General features: G+C 50.0%; 1 protein-coding gene across 1 annotated transcript; it reads right to left on the bottom strand.

Annotated features, from left to right (window-relative positions):
* Window positions 1–13,347: 13,347 nt before the first annotated feature.
* LOC133217142 (coiled-coil domain-containing protein 183-like) lies at window positions 13,348–18,186 on the bottom strand. Its single transcript, XM_061362304.1, has 12 exons — window positions 18,029–18,186; window positions 17,806–17,927; window positions 16,882–17,271; window positions 16,580–16,702; window positions 16,068–16,196; window positions 15,867–15,927; window positions 15,687–15,787; window positions 15,239–15,399; window positions 14,690–14,849; window positions 14,430–14,549; window positions 13,917–14,177; window positions 13,348–13,611 (listed from the first exon to the last, which is right to left on the bottom strand). Exons 1-12 carry the CDS (start codon window positions 18,093–18,095, stop codon window positions 13,348–13,350), a joined length of 1,959 nt encoding a protein of 652 aa, XP_061218288.1. The 5' UTR covers window positions 18,096–18,186.
* Window positions 18,187–19,065: the final 879 nt, after the last annotated feature.

Below are 19,065 nucleotides of genomic sequence, written 5' to 3'. Positions count from 1 at the left end.
CCTGCCCCAGGCAGGGACCCCTCCCAGTGGAGCAGCTTGCTCCAAGCCCCTGTGTCCAACCTGGCCTTGAGCACTGCCAGGGATGGGGCAGCCACAGCTTCTCTGGGCACCCTGTGCCAGCGCCTCAGCACCCTCACAGGGAAGAGCTTCTGCCTCAGAGCTCAGCTCAGTCTCCCCTCGGGCAGGTTCAAGCCATTCCCCTTGGCCTGTCCCTACAGGCCCTTGTCCCAAGCCCCTCTCCAGGTTTCTTGTAGCCCCTTTAGGCACTGAAATCTGCTCTAAGGTCTCTCCAGAGCCTTCTCTCCTCTTTCAGCGTTCACATCTGGGGGCACTGTGCTGCTAAACAATACTATAATGCTCCCATTGGCAGTTTGGCAAAGCATTGTATGGTGCTGCGATGCTGTAAGATTTACACTATTAAGCTTTCCTGACTTTTAGAAGTGTTTCATCACTGAGGTGGTGATTCCCATTGGGAAATGTATTTTGACAGCAGAAAGCAACCGTTGAAAGCATCAAGCTCCTTTTGATGCTAGGCTGCATCAAAAGGAGTGTGGCCAGCTGGTCGAGGGAACCATTGTACGTGTGACTTAGTTTACGTTCCCTTAATACTTTCATAGTTAATAACTTTTCATTACTGGAAAACCCATAAAGTTCTACTCTGAAAATACACATTTAATAGCTCCCAACTTGCACAAAACTAGCCAGCATTGGCTAAGTAATGTTTGTCCATCTCAGTGGGCATCAAACACTTTCTCACAAAAGAGCTTGGCTTTCCTAATGAGCCTGCTATAAAAAATGATTTTATTTTTAGTGAAGTGATCATAGAAGAAGAAAACAGTGGGATCTGCCTGTTCTAGTGCTGGTATATGGGGCAAAAATAGTTTGCTTTGATTCTGAAACAGACTGGCTTTCCCTGGGAGGTCTCTAAAAAGAAGCAGAAATGGCTTCTGTGGACTGTCATAATGGTAGCCACCTAAAATGTGAACTAGTTCTCACAGCCTGTCTACAGACTGTCTCAATTTTAAGCAAAGAAATAGGCCTTAGTCATCCGGGAAGATGTAATGGGAGATTGCAGACTTGTTCCAGCTTAGCATCTGTGGAAGGTCGTAGTGTTCAGTCTGTCTCTACTCTCTTGGTTTCTGTCATTACATTGATACTACTGCTTTCTCCTGCTCCAGAAACTGTTTTTGTGTGTGCGATGCATTGAAATCTACCATTGTCAGAAGATAAAACATGTGGCAGAGTCTGTCTGTACATAAACCAGGAGATTCCTGAGCTGTTTATTAAAACAGGCTACTTTGGTGAAGTGCCGTTGATGCTCTAAAGCAGAGTTCATAGAGGTAGTACCTTTTACCTACCTGTTGATACTGTCTGAAGACCTTTGCTTGCATAATGTCTTCATTAGATTTGGTAAAGTTACAAATGGCAAGCTAAATAACCAAGTCTGGTAGCTCTTGGTTGCCCAATTTGCTGCTGGAAGCAGAGCATAGCAATGGGAGTGTGAAGGATCCCCATCGGCACCCTGCACCTTCAGCTTCTGCTGACACAGCTGCTTGTGAGGCTGGAGGAGAGAATTAACCTGGAGTTCACTGGGGGTATGAAAAAAGCCTGATCCAGCTCCTCCTAATAGTATAATGCCATTTGCCATTTAATCCTTCTAATTCCGTGAACTGATATGACCAACAGAATCTTTAATTATTCTTAAACATTATTTCTGGCTGAGCAGTAGCTAAACAGAGGAGGAGCTGTGAGCAAGTGACAGGACGCTGTGGTGCTGCATGCAAAAGGAAAAGAGCAGTTGCTTTTGGTGACCTGCTGCTTCTGCTACTCTCTTTAGTGAAAACCTTGGCTAAGCAGGGTATAAATTTAGTGATCACTTATGCTTAGAGTACTACAACCTTGTCTGGAAGGCGCAATGAGAAACCACGTCAGGAGCTGAGGCTAAATTAGGCTTATTACGTTCTTTCCAGGGCCTTTCTTTCTGTCTCCCACTGGTGCAGGTCACTAAAGCTCTAACCATCCTCTGAGGCTTCCAAGTGAGCTCTGCAAATGTGGAATTAGTCCTTGAGACATCCCAGGGCTGGTAGCTCAGGGTCTGAATGCAAGGCATCAATTTATTCTCTACTCATGGTTCTTGGGAGCAAATTCCTGGGTGCCCTGTGTATGCCCTGTGCAGAGACTTAATCCCAGTAGCAGCACAGCACTTTCTGGAACAGTTTGCCATGAGAAAGCTGGAGGTGAGCATCATTAGCAAACTGTTGTCCTCACCTGTGACACTGTTCAGGCTCAGTGCAATTGGCTGCTTCAGCATAATTAGGTTTAAGTAGGTTATACCTGAGCACTGATGGCATGGCTCCACACTGTCCTCTTGTCAGTGCAAGCTGATGTGGGGATAGTCCTTAAACCTCCTTGCTTAATTCATAGGAACTTTGGGGTTCTGGGCTGTTCACTGCTACCACAAGAGTTTGATTCTGAGGAAGATGCCATTGTGGTTGATTGTCCTTCCAGTCTTGGATGGAGCTCCAGATGGATACCTGGAGAGTATTCCATTTCCAGCCAAGAGGTTGGAACTGGGTGAGCTTTGAGGTCCCTTCAACCCAAACCAGCCTGGGATTTTATGAAGAGCCACTTGAGTCTGCTTTTTCTTAAGTAAATCCATCAGTCAGGTGTACGCAGGATGGTGTCAGCGTAATGCTCAGTACTGAAGAGGAGGAAAAGATAAGTCACGTTCAGATTCAGGCAGCTCTCCAGATAGTAGCAGGAGGTGTTTACTGCCTGCTTGCTGTCTTGCTCAAAGCCTAGATAAATACACTTGGATTAGTGGGATGTTGGGGGGATTATAATATTATCATGTTTCAAGGAAATAACACTTTGAGTTCTGTTGCCTCCTCTTTACTTGTAAGGTCTGCTTCATATTTTCTTTTTTGGAGGTTGCAAAGATTGTTGTATGTGAAGTAGTTTATTAATAGCAGATTGTGGGAGAGGAAGGGTATGCAAGCCCTCAAGTTTTCTTTCTATGCTGTGAGCTGGAACATAACGGCCGTCTAAAGGAATTAAATAAACAGAATTGAAATTGAAGACAATTGTGTTTGTGCCCAGATGGAAATCTATTTTGTAGTCATATAACAGTAGGATGCTTCGAAGAAGGGCCTGAACTGTGTTGAGGAGCCCTGGGAATAAGCCTAAGTTCCGGCTGGTGGTGCTTTGAAGTCATTACACAAGGGCTGGATGGTACTCAAGTGATTCATAGATGGAGAGGAAACACTGGTGCTGTACTGTGTTTTCTGTTTGATATTCATGCATTCGTACATTCATGTGTGTAGACAAACATACCCCAAAAGCTGGTTGAGGAATCTAACAAGTGAATGCTAACTGCTGAGAGGCAGGAGAGGCTGAAGTTAATGTCACTGTGCACACTTAGTGGTGTTTGTACATCTGTGCTCTGAGCTGCTGCTTGGAATGCTGGTATCTCTCTAAGTTGTATTAAAAGGACTTCCAGTGGCTTTAAATACGCATGTAAAGCTCTTTTGAACTGGGTATTGCTGTGTTGGTATAGTTCAGAGTATTAGAGAAATGTGAAGAAACTCAAGATTGCATTTACTGAGCATCCTCCAAGAAGACCCTAATGTTGCAGGAAGAAAACCTTGTTGTGTTTGTGTAAGATGAGTATGTTACCTTGTAACTCTGGATTATTTTGTGTACGATGGAAGGAAACTTGTGGTTTGTTGCATGTCCTGATCAAAGGGCTGTTACTGTTCTTTTGGTGTGGTTAGGAGCTGCTTTTGTTCTTTCTGTTTGATTCTTTACCTACTCTAATAAGAGGATGTTCCACCAGCAGAAGCTGTCAGTGTGTCTGGCGAGCCAGCAGCTCAGTCTTTCATCTTCAGCAGCATAGACACAACCATGTTTTTCCTTTCCCAGGACATGCAGAGCAAGGAAAATACATGGATAATGTTTGTTTGATTTATTTTTTGCATCGGTTAATTCTGGGTTTGAGTGGCTTCTCCTCCTCATGGCAATTTATTCAGCTCAGAGAAGACTTTCACAGTCAGCTTGCCCAGGAGCTAAAGACAGCAGGTTCTGTAGTGTGTGGGGTGTTGTCCTAGAAATCACAGAATCCCAGCCTGGTTTGGGTTCAAGGGACCTTAAAGCTCATCCAGTTCCAACCCCTGTCATGGGCAGGGACACCTTCCAGTAGAGCAGCTTGCTCCAAGCCCCTGCATCCAGCCTGGCCTGCATCCAGCCTGGCGTCCAGCACTGCCAGGGATGGGGCAGCCACAGCTTCTCTGGACACCCTGTGCCAGCGCCTCAGCACCCTCACAGGAAAAAACCTGTGCTCATCTCATCTCCCTTGTCCCATCACTACCTGTTGGCAAGATTGACTTCTGGGCAATGAGGAGGGTACAACCCGTTCTGATAGGTTTGGTTTTAATAGTAATGGACAGTGGAGGCAGTTTGCTAAATGCTGTGTCTTTCCCAGTTTAATGGGATAATAATTTTATCAAACCATTGGTCAGGAGATGTGGGTCCTGCTAACAGAGCTGAAATCATCCTGGCAATGGCCTGGATGAACAGAAGCAGACGGAATGGAAGGCTCTGCATGGATGTTGATTCCTATGGTTGCAAAATGCACTGGCAGAATAGTTTGTCATTTTTCTGAGGTTTTATCTCTTTTAGCACTTTCTTCCTCTCATCTCGTGACGTTTCCTAAGTTGGAGCATTGCTCCCTTACACCCCTTGTTCTTTTGCTTCACACAGTGCTTGGGTTACACGAGGTGGAACAGGATCACCATGTTTCGAAACAGTCTCAAGATGCTGCTTACAGGAGGGAAGTCAAACCGCAAAAACAGGTCCAGTGGTAAGTAGATGTCATCTCCTCCTGCATGTGTGCCATTTATGGGTTTGGAAGGTTCCTTTCATGTGTGTTTTGGTCTTTCTAATGGCTTCATACTCAGTTGGTGATCTTGTAGACTCAAACATCATCACAGGTAATTTGAATATTGTCCTGTGATTCAGTATTTAAAAACAGATGTCTATTAAACTGTATGTAAACCATAATCTGTTTTATTGGGGAGATAAGATGGAGGGAAAGCAAATCATAGTTCTACATAATCCTGCAGTAAACTGACATCAAGGCTCATATTTCAGTTATGGAAATGAAAAAGAAACCTTTTTTTCCCTTTGCAGTGACTGTGGTGACTTGTGCCAGTGAAACCTTCCTCATAAGCAATACTTGTGATAGCAGGAGCAAATGGTTTTACTTTACATTTTTAAGCAGGAGGGAGAGAGAGGAATGTGGAGAGATGGAATTAAGGAGAAATCACCCAAGTTTAGTTGCCGTTTCCGTTAGTTTCCTCTTTCTGCCACCCCAGAAAAGGACTTTACAGTCAGCCCTGGTTCCTATGGCTTGGCCTGGTTGATCCGTGGAGGAGGTTAGGGGAGGTTGTAATAGTGAAGCAGTGCAGAAATCCTCAGATGCTTTAGAAACATTTTCAATTAATTCTTGTATTTGTTTCCCAAAGTGGAGCTGGCAGCGTAAGAGCTTTTAATTAGCTCTTTCATTTCTCTTTTTGCAGCCATCTGGCAGCACAGTCTGAGTATTTTGGGTTACAGCGCTTATTTGTGCCTGTGCATCTGTGTCAATAATGTGAACGTACATTGCATGGGGAAGCACGAGTGGAGGTGCAGGGATGCAGCAGTGACAAACGCTGTGGGTCAGAGGGGCTGGTTTCCCATGCTGAAACAAGTTAGTACACGTTTTTCACAGTGCCAGATGTCACCCCTCACTTTTAATATCTTCCTATCTTTTATGTGGGGAAGGGGAAGTTGCTCTCAGTTTGCCCTGAGGTTGCCCTGTGGCGGTGTTTGGGGTCCCTTAGACCTCACTAATGTTAATCTGGTGTCTGGTGAGAGCCCCAGTTTGTGCTGGTTGATCCTGGAGATCCTTGTCACAGAAGGCTCAAGCAGTGCATGCAGGTGTTGACTCCCTTGCATTAGTTACTGTGCCTGGTGTACCTGCTACAGTGGGGAAATGTCTGTTTTGCAAAGAGCCTGAGGTCACGGTTCTCATTCACAGCTCTTAGGAAGGAGATTTCCTTTCCTTCTGAGCTCCTCAGTCTTTTGTTGCAGGAGTGGTTAATCTGAGGGAGGTACCTGCATGAAACGCAGGTTTGGGGCAGACCCAGGAGCAGATGGCTCTGTTCTCTTGTGAGTCAGTATCCCTGTGAAGTATCACATGCACAGTTTAAGGCCCAGGAAAGTACAAGTCTTTTGGTGATACCGCCTTTGGGAAGTGCAGAGCCAAGTCATCTGAAAGAGTGGTTTCTGTACAGAGCTCTATCTTTGTCAGATATTCTGTTATCAGTCCCCAGTATTCCTTCTGGCTTAGCTCCCAACGCAGTTTGAAGGATCTTGTACTTGCAGAGCTTTGCAAAGACGTGTTTCTGGTTTTTGTGAATGAAGAATGTTAGTTCTGAAATGAGATTTGATGTGGCTGCACGTCTGTCTTGGAGCAAAACAGAGATGGAGCGTCTTGAGAAAGAATGTGACAGTGTTTAATGGAAGAGCTTTTCTCTAGTGCCTAATGACTATCCTGTATGTTTAATTTATTACAAGTCTGCCTTTGAAATCAGGTGCTTCAGTGAGAGGTTCTGGCTGGTGTTCTTCAGGGGAGAGAAAGGGGAATAAAAAGAAAGGAGATGAGAAGGTTTGTTATATTAATAGTGTGTAAATGGAAAACTCTCTCCATTGGGAAATCACATTTCAGGTAAGTGTCAATCTGTCAGACTCTTAACGTGACATTAGATGGGTGCACTGCTGCCTAGATTTTATACATAAATACATTTAATTCTGTATTGCTTTAGTAAGGAAAAGCAAATGAGTAACTCTTCCATGTCTGTAGCATGCAGTAGTCTAAGCCTGAAATTTGCTGCTTTATTATTTACTTTGCAGTTGTGGAGAGCTGAAAATTCGATGCTTTAAAAGTTGATATAAAAAGGAGAGTACTTCTCTAACCATATACAACAGGAGTTTGTGACCCTGTCACAGGCAGTGACAGTCCTATACTGGTCTAAACAGCCCAACATGATACACCTCATCTTCCTCATTTCCTAAACCTCAGGGCTCCTTTTCTCTTCATCCTCTGTTCCTTCTTGCTCTCTTGGTATGCAAAGGGACGGATCCTGAGGAATCCTCCCACCCCTGGAATAAAGGCTCGTGTGTAGCAGATCCGAGGGTCTGTTCTCTAGAACTTTTTCACTCAGTGAATGCTACCTTCAGGCCTCCACCTTCACTGGTGGGATTTGGGGTGGGTTGTGTTGGTGGGTGCTTCAAAAAGATGGGCTATTTATTGACTTTTAAACATGGTTTTCATTATTAGCATGACTTAGATTGCCAGTCAGAAGTTGGAAATGAAGCTTCCTGATGGTTTTGGTGCTCTGATTTGCCTCAGAAGCTGTTTCTCCATGGGGAAGTGTGATCTGGAGGGTAGAGCGCCCCAGCAGCCAAGGCAGATGAGGCCAGACCCACCCTTGTACATGGGGCTTTTCCCATCCCTGGGAACTGGGAACAAACTCAGCATCTTAGGTTCTGTGCTGTGAATAGAACATGTTGGAGGTTTCAGGTCTGCTGTTGATTCACCTTCCGTGGAATGCCTGTAAGTTCTGTAGGTGGGTGTGAGCCCACTTGGGTGTCTCTGGTGTGTGTGGGTTTGGATGAAATTCCCATGTCTGCATCTTCATTTCCTACGCTCTGGTCATTTTGCATTGCAGTGCTGGGCTGAAGGTATTGCAGGGCTTTCATGGCGGGGGATCCAAGCGAGCACCTTGGGTTTGAAATGAGTGTTCTTGGCAGTGCCTTTCAGTTGCAGTAGTGCAGTTAGTAACGGGGTCAGCCAAGTCAGATGAACAATCTCTAGGTGTTGTGATGTGGTTTTGATAATGCTTTGTGATTAAAAGAGCACTGGTAGCAGTAACAGGAAAATGCCTTATTATTCCTCCTTCAGCAACTGCTGAGCAGCTCCTCTGAAGAGCTGTGGTTACCATTTATTTTGACTCTGATGGGGTGGGTGCTTTTCCTTTTCTGCTCTTAATGCTGTTGTGGTTTAGGAACACACACACTATTTATCAAAGAAGAATACCACTCAGATGTACAGTTACATGCAGTAATGCAGTTAAAATACAGGCACTTGTACTGCATCATGAGGTGGGGTCATCTCCTGTGGTAAATTCTCTGTGTGTATGTAGTTTCCCAACTCATAGGACTTAGTAGCAGCCCACTGCATGTGGTACAACTCTGTGCATGGGTACTCGTGCATGTAGTTAATCTCTTGTCTTAACAGAAATTCTCTTGTGGCTCAAAGGCACTCGAGGCCTTTTTCAGTAGTGCCTTGAGGACACATTATGACTGCAGTAGTATTTTGATGAGGTTTTTGTTGTCTTCTGTCACAAATGGATATTCCATGACGCCAGTGTCTGAAGCTGAAATGTGATCTCAATATACTTAAATATTACCTTTCTTTTTCTAATCTAAACTAAATTACAGATAGATGCAGACATGCACCTTTTCTGACTCCCGTTTGTATCCTCGGGTAAACTTACTCAGGATATGTTTGTTTTAAAGGACTGTGCTTTGCTCCATCCTTCTGTTCCTGCTGATTGAAGCTCCAGCATGATTACTGTGGCCAGAAGCCCTATGGCTGGGGCAAGCAGCTGCACTAAAACCTGCAGGTAGGCACTCCTGCCTGTCACTGCTTGTCAGCTATGGTTTTGAGGCTTCTTTCCCAGTAATTCTGCGTTCTATGTTCTATGCAAGTCCTGCATCCAGCTTGGGGCCCCAGCACAGGAGGGACCTCTCATATTTGTCTGCAGTTTTCTTGCTTCTACTGAGCATTCATTGATCTGGGTGTGTATCTCAGCAGTTCACATCTAATCAATCTGCTAATATATTCATTCCAATACCGTGTTAATAAGCCTGTGTTTTTCCGCCTATTGCAATTGCCCTTGTTTCTTTTCCAAGCAGATGGCTTATTTCCTTCGTACATTATCACGTTCAATTTACACTACCATAAGAGCTCAGATTCCCTTTAGAACCTAGTAAAATTCAGCTGCAAAACTCTGTTTTAGTTAGTTTTATTCCTCCTTATTTTGTGCGGTCCAAGTCCAGGAATTTGCCTTTTATTTCTGGCAGAGGCTGAGGTAGATTCTTACAGTGTTCTTGTCTTTATTTCTTTTGCATTTTAAATGCATCTGCTCCTTTATAAGGCAGCCCAGAGGGTGTCTGCTCTTCTGGGCTACTTAGGGATTGTGTCTTACTTGTTCTTGGTTGACAAAATGCACATAGTTTCTCTCTGGAGCTTCCCAGCTGCCTGTCATTCCTGATGGTTTTGGTGTAGGGTTTTTATTGCTCCTCTTTCCTGGTTCACAGGAGAGCCAATTACTTCCAACTTCCAATGCATTTATGGGGCCTTTTGGAACCTGCACTTTGTATTTGAATTCCATGACTAAAAGAGCCCTGTCAGATGCTCTTCTCTTTTGATTCTTGCCTTTCCAAGATAAAAGGCATTTTGGAAGGTCTCATCACTGCTTTGCCAGAACTCCTCACAGTTTCTGATCTATCTGATCTCCTTTGGAACTCTGAGCATCATTTTTACCCCCAAAGAGTTTGAGAGGGTCACAGTTGCTGTTTGGGTTTTGTGTCTGAAAGGAATTGCTGAGTGATGAGATCCAGCTGATGGCCTACAGAAGGTATTAGAAGCGAGGTATTAAAAAGACCCATCAGACTTGCAGAATGCCTCGTGGTGCTGAGTACCAAACGTGTTCACATGCTCAAGGTGTTCCATCCAACTTCAGACCATTTTTCTTGCAAAGCTTTTGCTATCTGTTCATAAATCCATTTTGAAACAAGTCTGGGCTATGCTGACAAATCCGCAGCTCCTCTGACCACAGTGAAGTCTTGCCCTTGAGTTGATTGAGAGTGAACTGACCCTTCCTTAATGCTTTTCATGTATAGAATTGAGGGTTTTCCCTCTGAAGAGGGGCATAGATCGGGAGGAGCTGTGTGTACGCACGCATTGTTCTTATTAAGGCACATTGATTTGGGCAGCCTGTGTCTCATTCAGATACCCAGTGTTCTTCCCAAGCACATAAAGAATGCTTGGACAATAAAGCTTTTGCCTCAATCCTGCACAGCCATCTCAGGGAGAATTTTAGCAGCCACTGCCCATGTTGTCCTAACACACAATTCTTTGCTTCTGATCCACAAATACCATTTTTATAACACCACAGATGTTAACCTCCCTTGCTTTATAGCCCACAAATAATCCTAACTTGACAGCTCTGAGCAGTCCTGCCCTGTGTTTGTAATGGTTTCATTAACTCACCCGTTCCACCGGAGTGGATCAACCTGTGCTGCTTCATGCTCCTGTGTACGTGGGGCAAGCAGGGATGACCCAGCTCAGTCAGCCTGGGCCTTGCCAGTGCTTTCACACATTTGAACATCTCCAGCTGTAACAACACAAGTGTTGACTGAGGCAGGCTGCGTCCTGTGGGGAGGAGCAAGCAGGGGATGTCCTCACCCACCTGCTCTGTTGCCACTGCCCGAAAAGTGACTTTATTACCCGTTCGGTGAGTTTTGTTCTCATCCTCTTTGTGGCATTTTCCACCCACTTGAGATGGAATTTTTGTTTCATTCTTTATCTTTTTTGCTTCCATCAAATACAGACATATATACTAATTTCTTTTCCATAGAGGGATTTTTAGGCCTTTCTCAGTGTTGCCTGATTGTCATCTGTGGTGCTATATCATGGAGTTCCAGACTGGTTTGGGTTGGAAGAGACCTTAAAGCTCACCCAGCTCTGACTTCTGCCATGGGTAGGGACCCCTTCCATTAGAGCAGCTTGCTCCAAGCCCCTGTGTCAAACCCGGCCTTGAACAGTGCCAGGGATGGGGCAGCCGCAGCTTCTCTGGGCACCCTGTGCCAGCACCTCAGCACCCTCACAGGGAAGAATGTGTGCCTTAGGATTATGTTTGTAAATGGGTGTCCTGGGTCTAGCAGTAGCAGTCATTTTTCTCTGTCTGGGTAGCAGGTGCAGTGCTGTGTTTTACTTTTGGGCTGGGAACAGAGCTGATAAAAATGATGTTTTGGTTTGTCCAAGGACTTTGTGAGCCTCCTGCTCTGCCAGGGAGGAGGGGAAGCCGGGAGGAAGCAGAGACAGGACACCTGACCCAAACTGACCAAAGAGGTATTCCATACCACAGCACGTCATGCCCAGGGGGAACTGGGGTTAGCTGGAAGGGCTAAGTGGACTGCAGGGTTGGAGGAGGTATCGGTCGGGCTGGGGCGTCAAGTTATCGGTCGCCTGGTGATGGGGTGTTGTATTCTCTTCCCTTGTTATTTCCTTTATCATTACTATTATTGGTGGTAGCAGTAGTGATTTGTGTTATACCTTAGTTACTAAACTGTTCTTATCTCAACCCGTGGGAGTTGCATTCTTTCTGATTCTCCTCTCTGTCCCTCCAGGAGTAGGGGGAGGGCAAGAAAGGGGGGGAGTGAGTGAGTGAAAGCTGTCTGGTTGGGGTTAAACCACGTCAATGGGGTAATGCCTCATCCTGTGCCCTTGCACATGAGCACCCATTTGTGCTGACCAGTACTGCAGGAAAGCTCACAGCAGCTGGTTTTGTCAGAGTCTTCTTAGTGCATGTGAGATGGGTCAAGGTGTTGAGCTTTCCAGTGCAGTACTGCACAGGGGCTAAGCAAAGCAGAAGCATCAGTTCTCTTACTAAATCTAGCAGAGTTTTTCTGGCTAAGGAAAGAAATACATCAATATACTATTGCAGTCAGACTGTGGTGACACAGGTGTTTCAGGGGACAGTAAATCCATATATGCTGTGTAGCTGTGGCTGTATCTGGAGTTTGGTGGTGGTAGTGTATCTGCAGGTTCGTAGTAACCTCCCATTGCTGTCTTACTCTCTCTGAACCAGGAGAGGGAGCAGATGTTTTCTGGCTAATCACGTATCAAAAGCTGCTGAAACGCTCCATGCTGACATGCGAAGGAGATAAAGTTACATTTTCCACATCAAATGACTTTGGCTTCTCTTCTTCATCCACAAAATTCCCATAGGCAGCTCATGAGGGATATGGACACTTGCTTGAAAGAAGCTGTTAGAAGTAATTGGAGGGATTTGTTAAGCCAAACTGTTGGGAAAGTGGAACGCCTTTTCCAGGATGTCTGAGGAGGCCTTAATAATCAGCTGCTTAAAATCCCAAACAAGGCAATGAAGGAAGTTGAATTCACTGATACAAACCTATTTCATCTGTTAATTCAGAAAGAACACTGTGATGTCTGGCAGATCACACGCAAGTAACAAACCCAGATTCGTTCAACTGAAGGCATGATTCAACCAAAACAAATAATCTGTAAAATTAGATTTCTCCTTTGATCCAAGCAAACTGTTTTGCACAATTCTGGAAATACACCAAGTATTGAATGTTCTAAAGAAACTGATTTAGGAACATTCAACACTTGGGTGGTGATTTTGCCATTTTCCCTTAGTGTGATGAATATATAATGTGTTTTCTCATAATTAGAGTTGGAAGGGACCTCAAAGCTCCTCCAGCTCCAACCCCTGCCATGGGCAGGGACCCCTTCCACTGGAGCAGCTTGCTCCAAGCCCCTGTGTCCAACCTGGCCTTGAGCACTGCCAGGGATGGGGCAGCCACAGCTTCTCTGGGCACCCTGTGCCAGCGCCTCAGCACCCTCACAGGGAACAGCTTCTGCCTCAGAGCTCAGCTCAGTCTCCCCTCGGGCAGGTTCAAGCCATACTTTTCTATGCTGGAGAGCCCCATGCAGCCCCAGCTCCTTTTCCACAATTTGGGGTGAGCCCCAGATTGGCACTCCCCGACATGGCTCTCCTGCCCCATGGTCTCTGTGTGGTGGGGCCAGTGCCCCGCCATGTCTCATTCAGCTCCCCTGCCCCACTGCAGGGATGCCCCATCGAGCTCAGGGGTCACTGTGGCAGGAAGATCCCTGCCGCTGCTTTCCTGGGGTACCCCATGGTTCATTGTTGCTTTCTAAACCCAGGAACCAATGTACTGCCATTGGTTTCCTCTGCCTGCCTCTTGTACCTCTTTGCCACCCGTCACGTCCCCAGCACTGCCTCGCCCAGGGCCGGGTGCAGCAGCAACAGTCAGGTTGAGCCCTGTGTGTTCTGGGTGACAAGGCACCTGGGAGCCCCTGTTTCAGCTCTACCACAGGCTTGGGAGGAAGGAAAAGCATCTGCTCTATTACATCGAAGGGGAAAAGGGTACAGCAGATGGTCTGAGGCATCCCCAGCTCTCGGGGAGCAACCACTACTTCCTCTTGCTTTGCTTCTTGCTTTGCCTCTTGCTTTCGATCAGCTCCAGCCCTTGGCTCTTGATGGCTTCTCTGGTGAGGACAAGGCCACTGTGGTCGTCATCAAAATCAAAGTAGTCTGGAGGAGAGAGCGGAGAGGAGCGGGCTGGGGAGGGTCTGTGGGGCTGCCTCTGCTGTGCCTGTGTCCCCAGGAGGAGCCGGCACATTTGGGAGGGCTGCTGGCACCGTGGGGAGCCCTCAGGACAGGCACTGCCCATTGGCTGTGCCACAGCAGCAGCCCAGGGGGACCTGCAGGACCTGCTGTGGCCTGTCTCAACCCTGCTGGGGCTCCCCATAAAGCCCTGGGTCCTGCTTTGTTAAGAAAAGGTGGTAAGGTACCAGAAGCTCCCCTAGGAGGAGGCCGCTGGCAGAGCCAAGCCCTGGCTGTGAAGAATATTCCCAGCCAAGGGATTTGGAAGACGAGGGTCTCCCCGCTAGCTCCACAGCATCCCTCCTTGCTCCTGCGGTGCTTCTACGCTCCCCAGCCCACCATCTGTCTCCAGTCTGCCACATGCACACATCAAACCAGCACTATGCTCAAAGGCCTGGAGACAGCCGAGGTCAGCCCCAACGCCTGGAGCAGCTCCTGGGTTGGGCTCTGCTGGGACAGTGGGAGGTGGGCAAGGACACCCAGAAATCCCAGGGGGCAGGGGCTGGGGCAGTTGCTGTGGGATGTGTCCCCTTTCCTACCTGGGTCCCCCATGCCCGTGTCCTCCAAGGGAACCTTCTGGTTCCGTGGATCGCTCAGGAGGGTTTTCTCCAGGAGCTGTCGGACCTTCACAAAAGTCTGGGAAAGAGACGCTGTGTTCATAGCTGAAGGGGAGGCGGGTGTTACAACCAAAGGGGTGCCCAACCTCGATGTGCCCCTGGGAGGGAGGGAACACCCCACAGAGCCCAGGGCCACCTGGGCCTGAGCTGCTCCGTGGCTCTTCCCTCGAGCACCTCCATCCTCCAGCTGGGAGGATGGCTTGGGATGGGCCACCCGGGAAAGCCTGTGTGGGTCCCCAAAGACCGCAGCAGGGATGGAGCCCCCGCGCACCTCATCATCCTCGCTGAGGCTGGAGGGGGGCAGGTCAGCCACCCGCTGCACCAGGTACTGCAGCTTCTGCTCGCACTGCTGGAGCTTCTCGTCCACTCCCATGGCCTTGCCAGAGTGCTCCTGGAGCCAGAGAGGGAACAGCCTTGGTGGGCAGAACGAGCCCCTTGGGGTGATGGTTGCTGCACCAAGGGTCACCCCACGGTGCCGTTGCACCACCAAGCAGAGCCCGGGCTGTGCTCAGCCCAGCATTGTGCGGGTACCTGGCCAGGCACGGGGATGCCCCGCAGGCGGACGAAGAGGTTGTCAACTCCGTTCTCAAACTCCAGCAGCGTCTCCTGGCTCCTCAGCAGCTGGGCTCGCCTCTGCTCCAGCCGAGCCTCTTCCCACTGCAGCCTCGTCCTCAGCTCCTCCTCCAGCCCCCTGGAGCCAAGCACGCTCACATCCATACAACTGCACAGGGGTGCAGACACCCCAAACCCCTTGCAAAAGCTGCTGCCCAGCTTCTCCCCTGCCCCAAGCGCAGGGCAGAGATGCTGCCTGCACCTCAACCCCGTGCTGCTGCTGCTCCCACTTCCCATGCCAGGCAAGGAGCAAGGCTCCTCCTGCTGCCAGCGCAGGAGCTTTGCGTGCTCTGCCAGCACCAGAGCTGGGGCAGCACTCTGCTCAGAAACCCTCCCAGTGCAGGAGGGGTGGGCAGCTGCAGGGTGCCCAAGGAAGGGGTGCCCTCTTGGGACCCCTGCCATGCACATGTCCCCCTGCCCCCAAGGGTGATGGCCCCTTTGGCACGACTGTCCGGAGGCCAGCAGCACCTGGTTGTGGCTGGGGGCTGGCGAAACTTGAGCTCCTCCAGCTGCATCTCCAGCTCCTTCAGTGCCTTCTGCAGCTCCTGCTTCTCCTCCTTGCGCCCTGCGAGGTACTGCTCGAGTTCCGCCAGGGACTTCTGCTGTGCCAGGATCCTGATGGGGATGTCCTGGCCGGGGGGAGAGCACAAGGACTCAGCCCAGGGCACTCCTGCAGGGTACAGGATCTGGGCCGTGGTCCTGGGGAGGTTTCTGCACCAGGATCCACAGGAACCACTGCAAGATCATGGCGTGGAGCAAAGCAGTTCCATCCCTGCCTGTACAAGAGGGGCCCTGGGGGGCTCTGGGGACAGAGGAGAGCAGAGAACCCTGCCATGGAACAGGGTGAGCAGACGAGGCTCAGCTCCCTGGGGCTGGAGCAGCCCCAGGTTCTACCAGAGATGGGTTTTCAACTCACCCAGAGGCGGGAGCACTGCACCGCAGCCTTGGCCTTCTCCAGCTTCTCCATCACGCAGGCCTCACGCTCCAGCTGGGACTTGGGGGCCTCCGGCTCGGCGGCTGCGGTGGAAAGGTTGTGGCAGGGAAGGATGCCTGCGGCTGTGCCTGCATCCCCCCCTGCACCCTGACAGGCACTCACCCACCGGTGGGTCCTCTGCGGGCAGGCCCAGGAAGTCCCTGGTGAGGTCACGCCTGGCTTGCTGCAAGGATGTTCATCGTCACCCCTGAGCTGCTGGCACCCTGGGGGAGCCGGCCCTGCAGCCCCTCACCCATGGCAGGCTGGGCACTGATGCCCGCCCTATGCCTGCAACCCTGCCTGTGCCAGGTCCCCCCAGCTCACCCCTTTCAGAAGCCTTTCTTCTGCTTCCTTGCGCCAGCTTCTGTCCATGGGCTCCTTCTGAGCAGCCAGGGTGCGGAGCCTGAGCTCTCTCTCTGCAAGGAGCTGGGTTTTCGTCCTGGCCATGTGCTCCTGGAGCAGAGCAGAGCAGAAGAGAAGTGGCTCCCAAAGCTCCAATGGAGCTCTGTGAGCTTCTGAGCCTGGCACGGCCAGCATCAAAAATGCCACCCCCTACCCCGTGTAAACAGCCTGGGAAGGAAACCCAGCAAGGACAGCTAGAGAATGGAGAATGCCACCTTCCCCATGGCCACGGCTTCCGGCAGCTGTCCCCAACTCAGGGCAGCCAGGCCCAAGAGCCAGACACAGGAGGAGCTATGGAGGCATCTGGGTGCTGCGGGGAAGCCAAGCTCAGTCTTTATTTTTCTTGAAGGAAGACTCGGCAGCACAGACATCTGGTGCCATCTGTGTGCTCTGGGGAGCAGGAAAGCACCCTGAGGTGCCCTGGACCATCTCACCTTGGTTACACGAGCAGCTCGGAGCCCATCCAAGGCCATGAGCTCCATGTCTTCCACCTCCCCATGCTGCAGCTCGGCCATCTCACTCAGGAGGTCCAGGTGCAGAGGCAGGTGGGCCAGCTCCTGGGACACAGGGAGCCACAGCCCACTGAGTCCCAGGGGTGCCCTGTGCTGGGACAGAAGATGGAGGGGAGCAGGAGGACCTCCCGCAGGAGGGTGTCCCACCAGCACAGCCCCTTGGGCACTTCAGTGCCTTTGCAGGGGGAGCGGGTGAGACAACGGCACGGTGAGGATGAGCTCACCTTCCTCAGGGCATCCCGCACCACCACGTACAGGGCAGCCACCTTCTGCCCAGCGTGGATTTTTGTGTGCATCTTGTCTATGCTGTTCTGCAGCACACGAATCACCTGGGGCAGAGATGGTTGGAGACAAGGGGTGAGCCCATGGACTGAGACCAGTGCCCACCCAGGGGGGCAGGGCTGGCTGAAACCCCCCACGGGTGCTGCCACCCTAGGAAGGGTCTCTGGGACCTGTACCTGGTGCTGCTTGTCAGCCACCCGGACATCCTGCAGCTGCTGCAGCCGCCTCTGCAGCTGCTCCTTGGCCCGGCTCCGCTGCTCCATCTGGTACAGCAGCATGTTGCATTTGTTCACCCTGTCATAGACTTCAGCCCGGAGCTTCTCCTGGGCCACCTGGATGGGAGAGGTAGAGCTGGGGATGCTGGGACCTGGTCACTCCCTGGCAGGACAGGAGCTCTGCTGGGGCAAAGGACCTGCTCAGGGAGCTAATGGAGGACACTGATGGGTCCTGCAGTGCAAAGGGTCCCACGGGAGCACTCCTGAACACCCCGTGTCTCACTGCACCAGCCCTGGGGGCTGTCCTGGTGCTGGCACCAGGTCCCTGTTCCCTACAGCCGGTCCTTCTGAGCATCCCCTCAACCCCAGCCCACTGCCAGCAGCCTGGGCCCGCTGGACTCTGCTCTTACCTCCAAGGTCTTACTGGCCAAAGCAATGCCCAAGGGCTGCTCCGCTCCACAAGCCTCAGAGATGGTGAGCTCGTGCTGTGGGCAGAAGAAGGGCAGAGAACACATCAATGCCAGCCTGGGGATGGTCCCAGCCTCCTGCTGCCCTGCACTTCCTGCTCCTGGAGAGGACCAGTGGAGAAGCTAGCTCTGCAGGTCCAGCAGAGTCACAGTCACAGACACAGCAAATGGGACCTGCTGGTACCTTGCGGACAAGGCCCAGGGCATGGATATCCTCCTGCACCGCCTCTCGCAGCTGGGGCAGCAGCTCTCGGTTCTCATTGAACTTTCCTTCCTCTGACTTGCTGTAAAACTTCCTTGCTTGCCCTGCAGGACATTGAGAAGCTGTTGGTACCATGCAGGATGATGCGGGGACCAAAAGCCCCCTACTTGGCCCACTCCATAATGCAAAGCCAACAGGGCAGCACCTTGCAAGGCTATGCTGGCACGCAGCTCACGGATGCGCTTGCTGAGCTTTGGCTTCTGGCCCAGCATGATGCCGGTGCTCCTGCCTCGCCTCTCCAGCCCCACTGTGCACGCAGCAGCCACTGCAGTTCTGCTGCCTGCTGCAACCCTCACAGAGCTGTGGCCATAGGAGCTGAGCAACCTATGACGTCATAATTGTCCTCGCAGGGCTGTAAGCACAACATGGAGCTGAGCTCCCTATGCCCTGGGAACTGTTGCCGGGCTGTAACCGCAGCAACGGAGCAAGAGCAGCCTGTTGCTGCCTAGACATGTCCCTTTGGAAAGGTCAGGTCATTAGTCAGGAAACAGCCGCACAGGGAGCTACGCTCTTGTTGACATGGGCAAGAACCAAGCACTCTCAATACTGATATCTATTTTGATGCTCACCAGATGCTCTTGCTCACCTACAAAGGGGACAAGAAATGCAAGCACATACAGTTGTTTGTTGGTCAATACCATCAAGCTCCTGCTACTAGAGAGTTGCAGAAAAAGGCTTTGAAGGAAATAGCCTTCCCAGCACCAAGCTTGTACATCAGCTGAGATCAACTTTCTGTAATGCGGGATCTTTAACCTGCAGCCATCCTGTTGTGCTAAGGGGGTTGAACATTGAAAACAAAGAAATAGAGGGTTGTCAAATACCCTCTGAGGCTCTTACTCAGCATCTCCTTTGCAGATTTATACATGGCATGTTAGTGCTAATAGCCAGTGACAAGCTAAATACCAACACGGACATCTCCAGTGCTTCATCAAGCCTGCATGAAGAGATGGCCATTTGAAAGACAAGCTGGGAAGGGTTTGTATACCCAAGGAATCTCCCCAGTCTGGCCATGCATGTAGAGATCTCCACACTGAGGCCAGGTCCACGTGCCAAACACAGGAATTATGCCCCTAAACTTTCCTAGGGAAGATTTAAACACAGAGATTACCCTGGGGGCAAGAGAAAGCATTTTAAATTGGATAAAGCGGTTCATGAATCTCCATTTCACTGTCCCTCAGCAAA

Source organism: Neopsephotus bourkii, unplaced genomic scaffold, assembly GCF_033783945.1.
Source record: "Neopsephotus bourkii isolate Nb327-2 ecotype Australia unplaced genomic scaffold, CSIRO-AGI_Nbou_v1 NB_1118, whole genome shotgun sequence".
NCBI classification, from domain to species: Eukaryota; Metazoa; Chordata; class Aves; order Psittaciformes; family Psittacidae; genus Neopsephotus; species Neopsephotus bourkii.
This window is presented reverse-complemented; position numbering and strand designations above follow the sequence as displayed.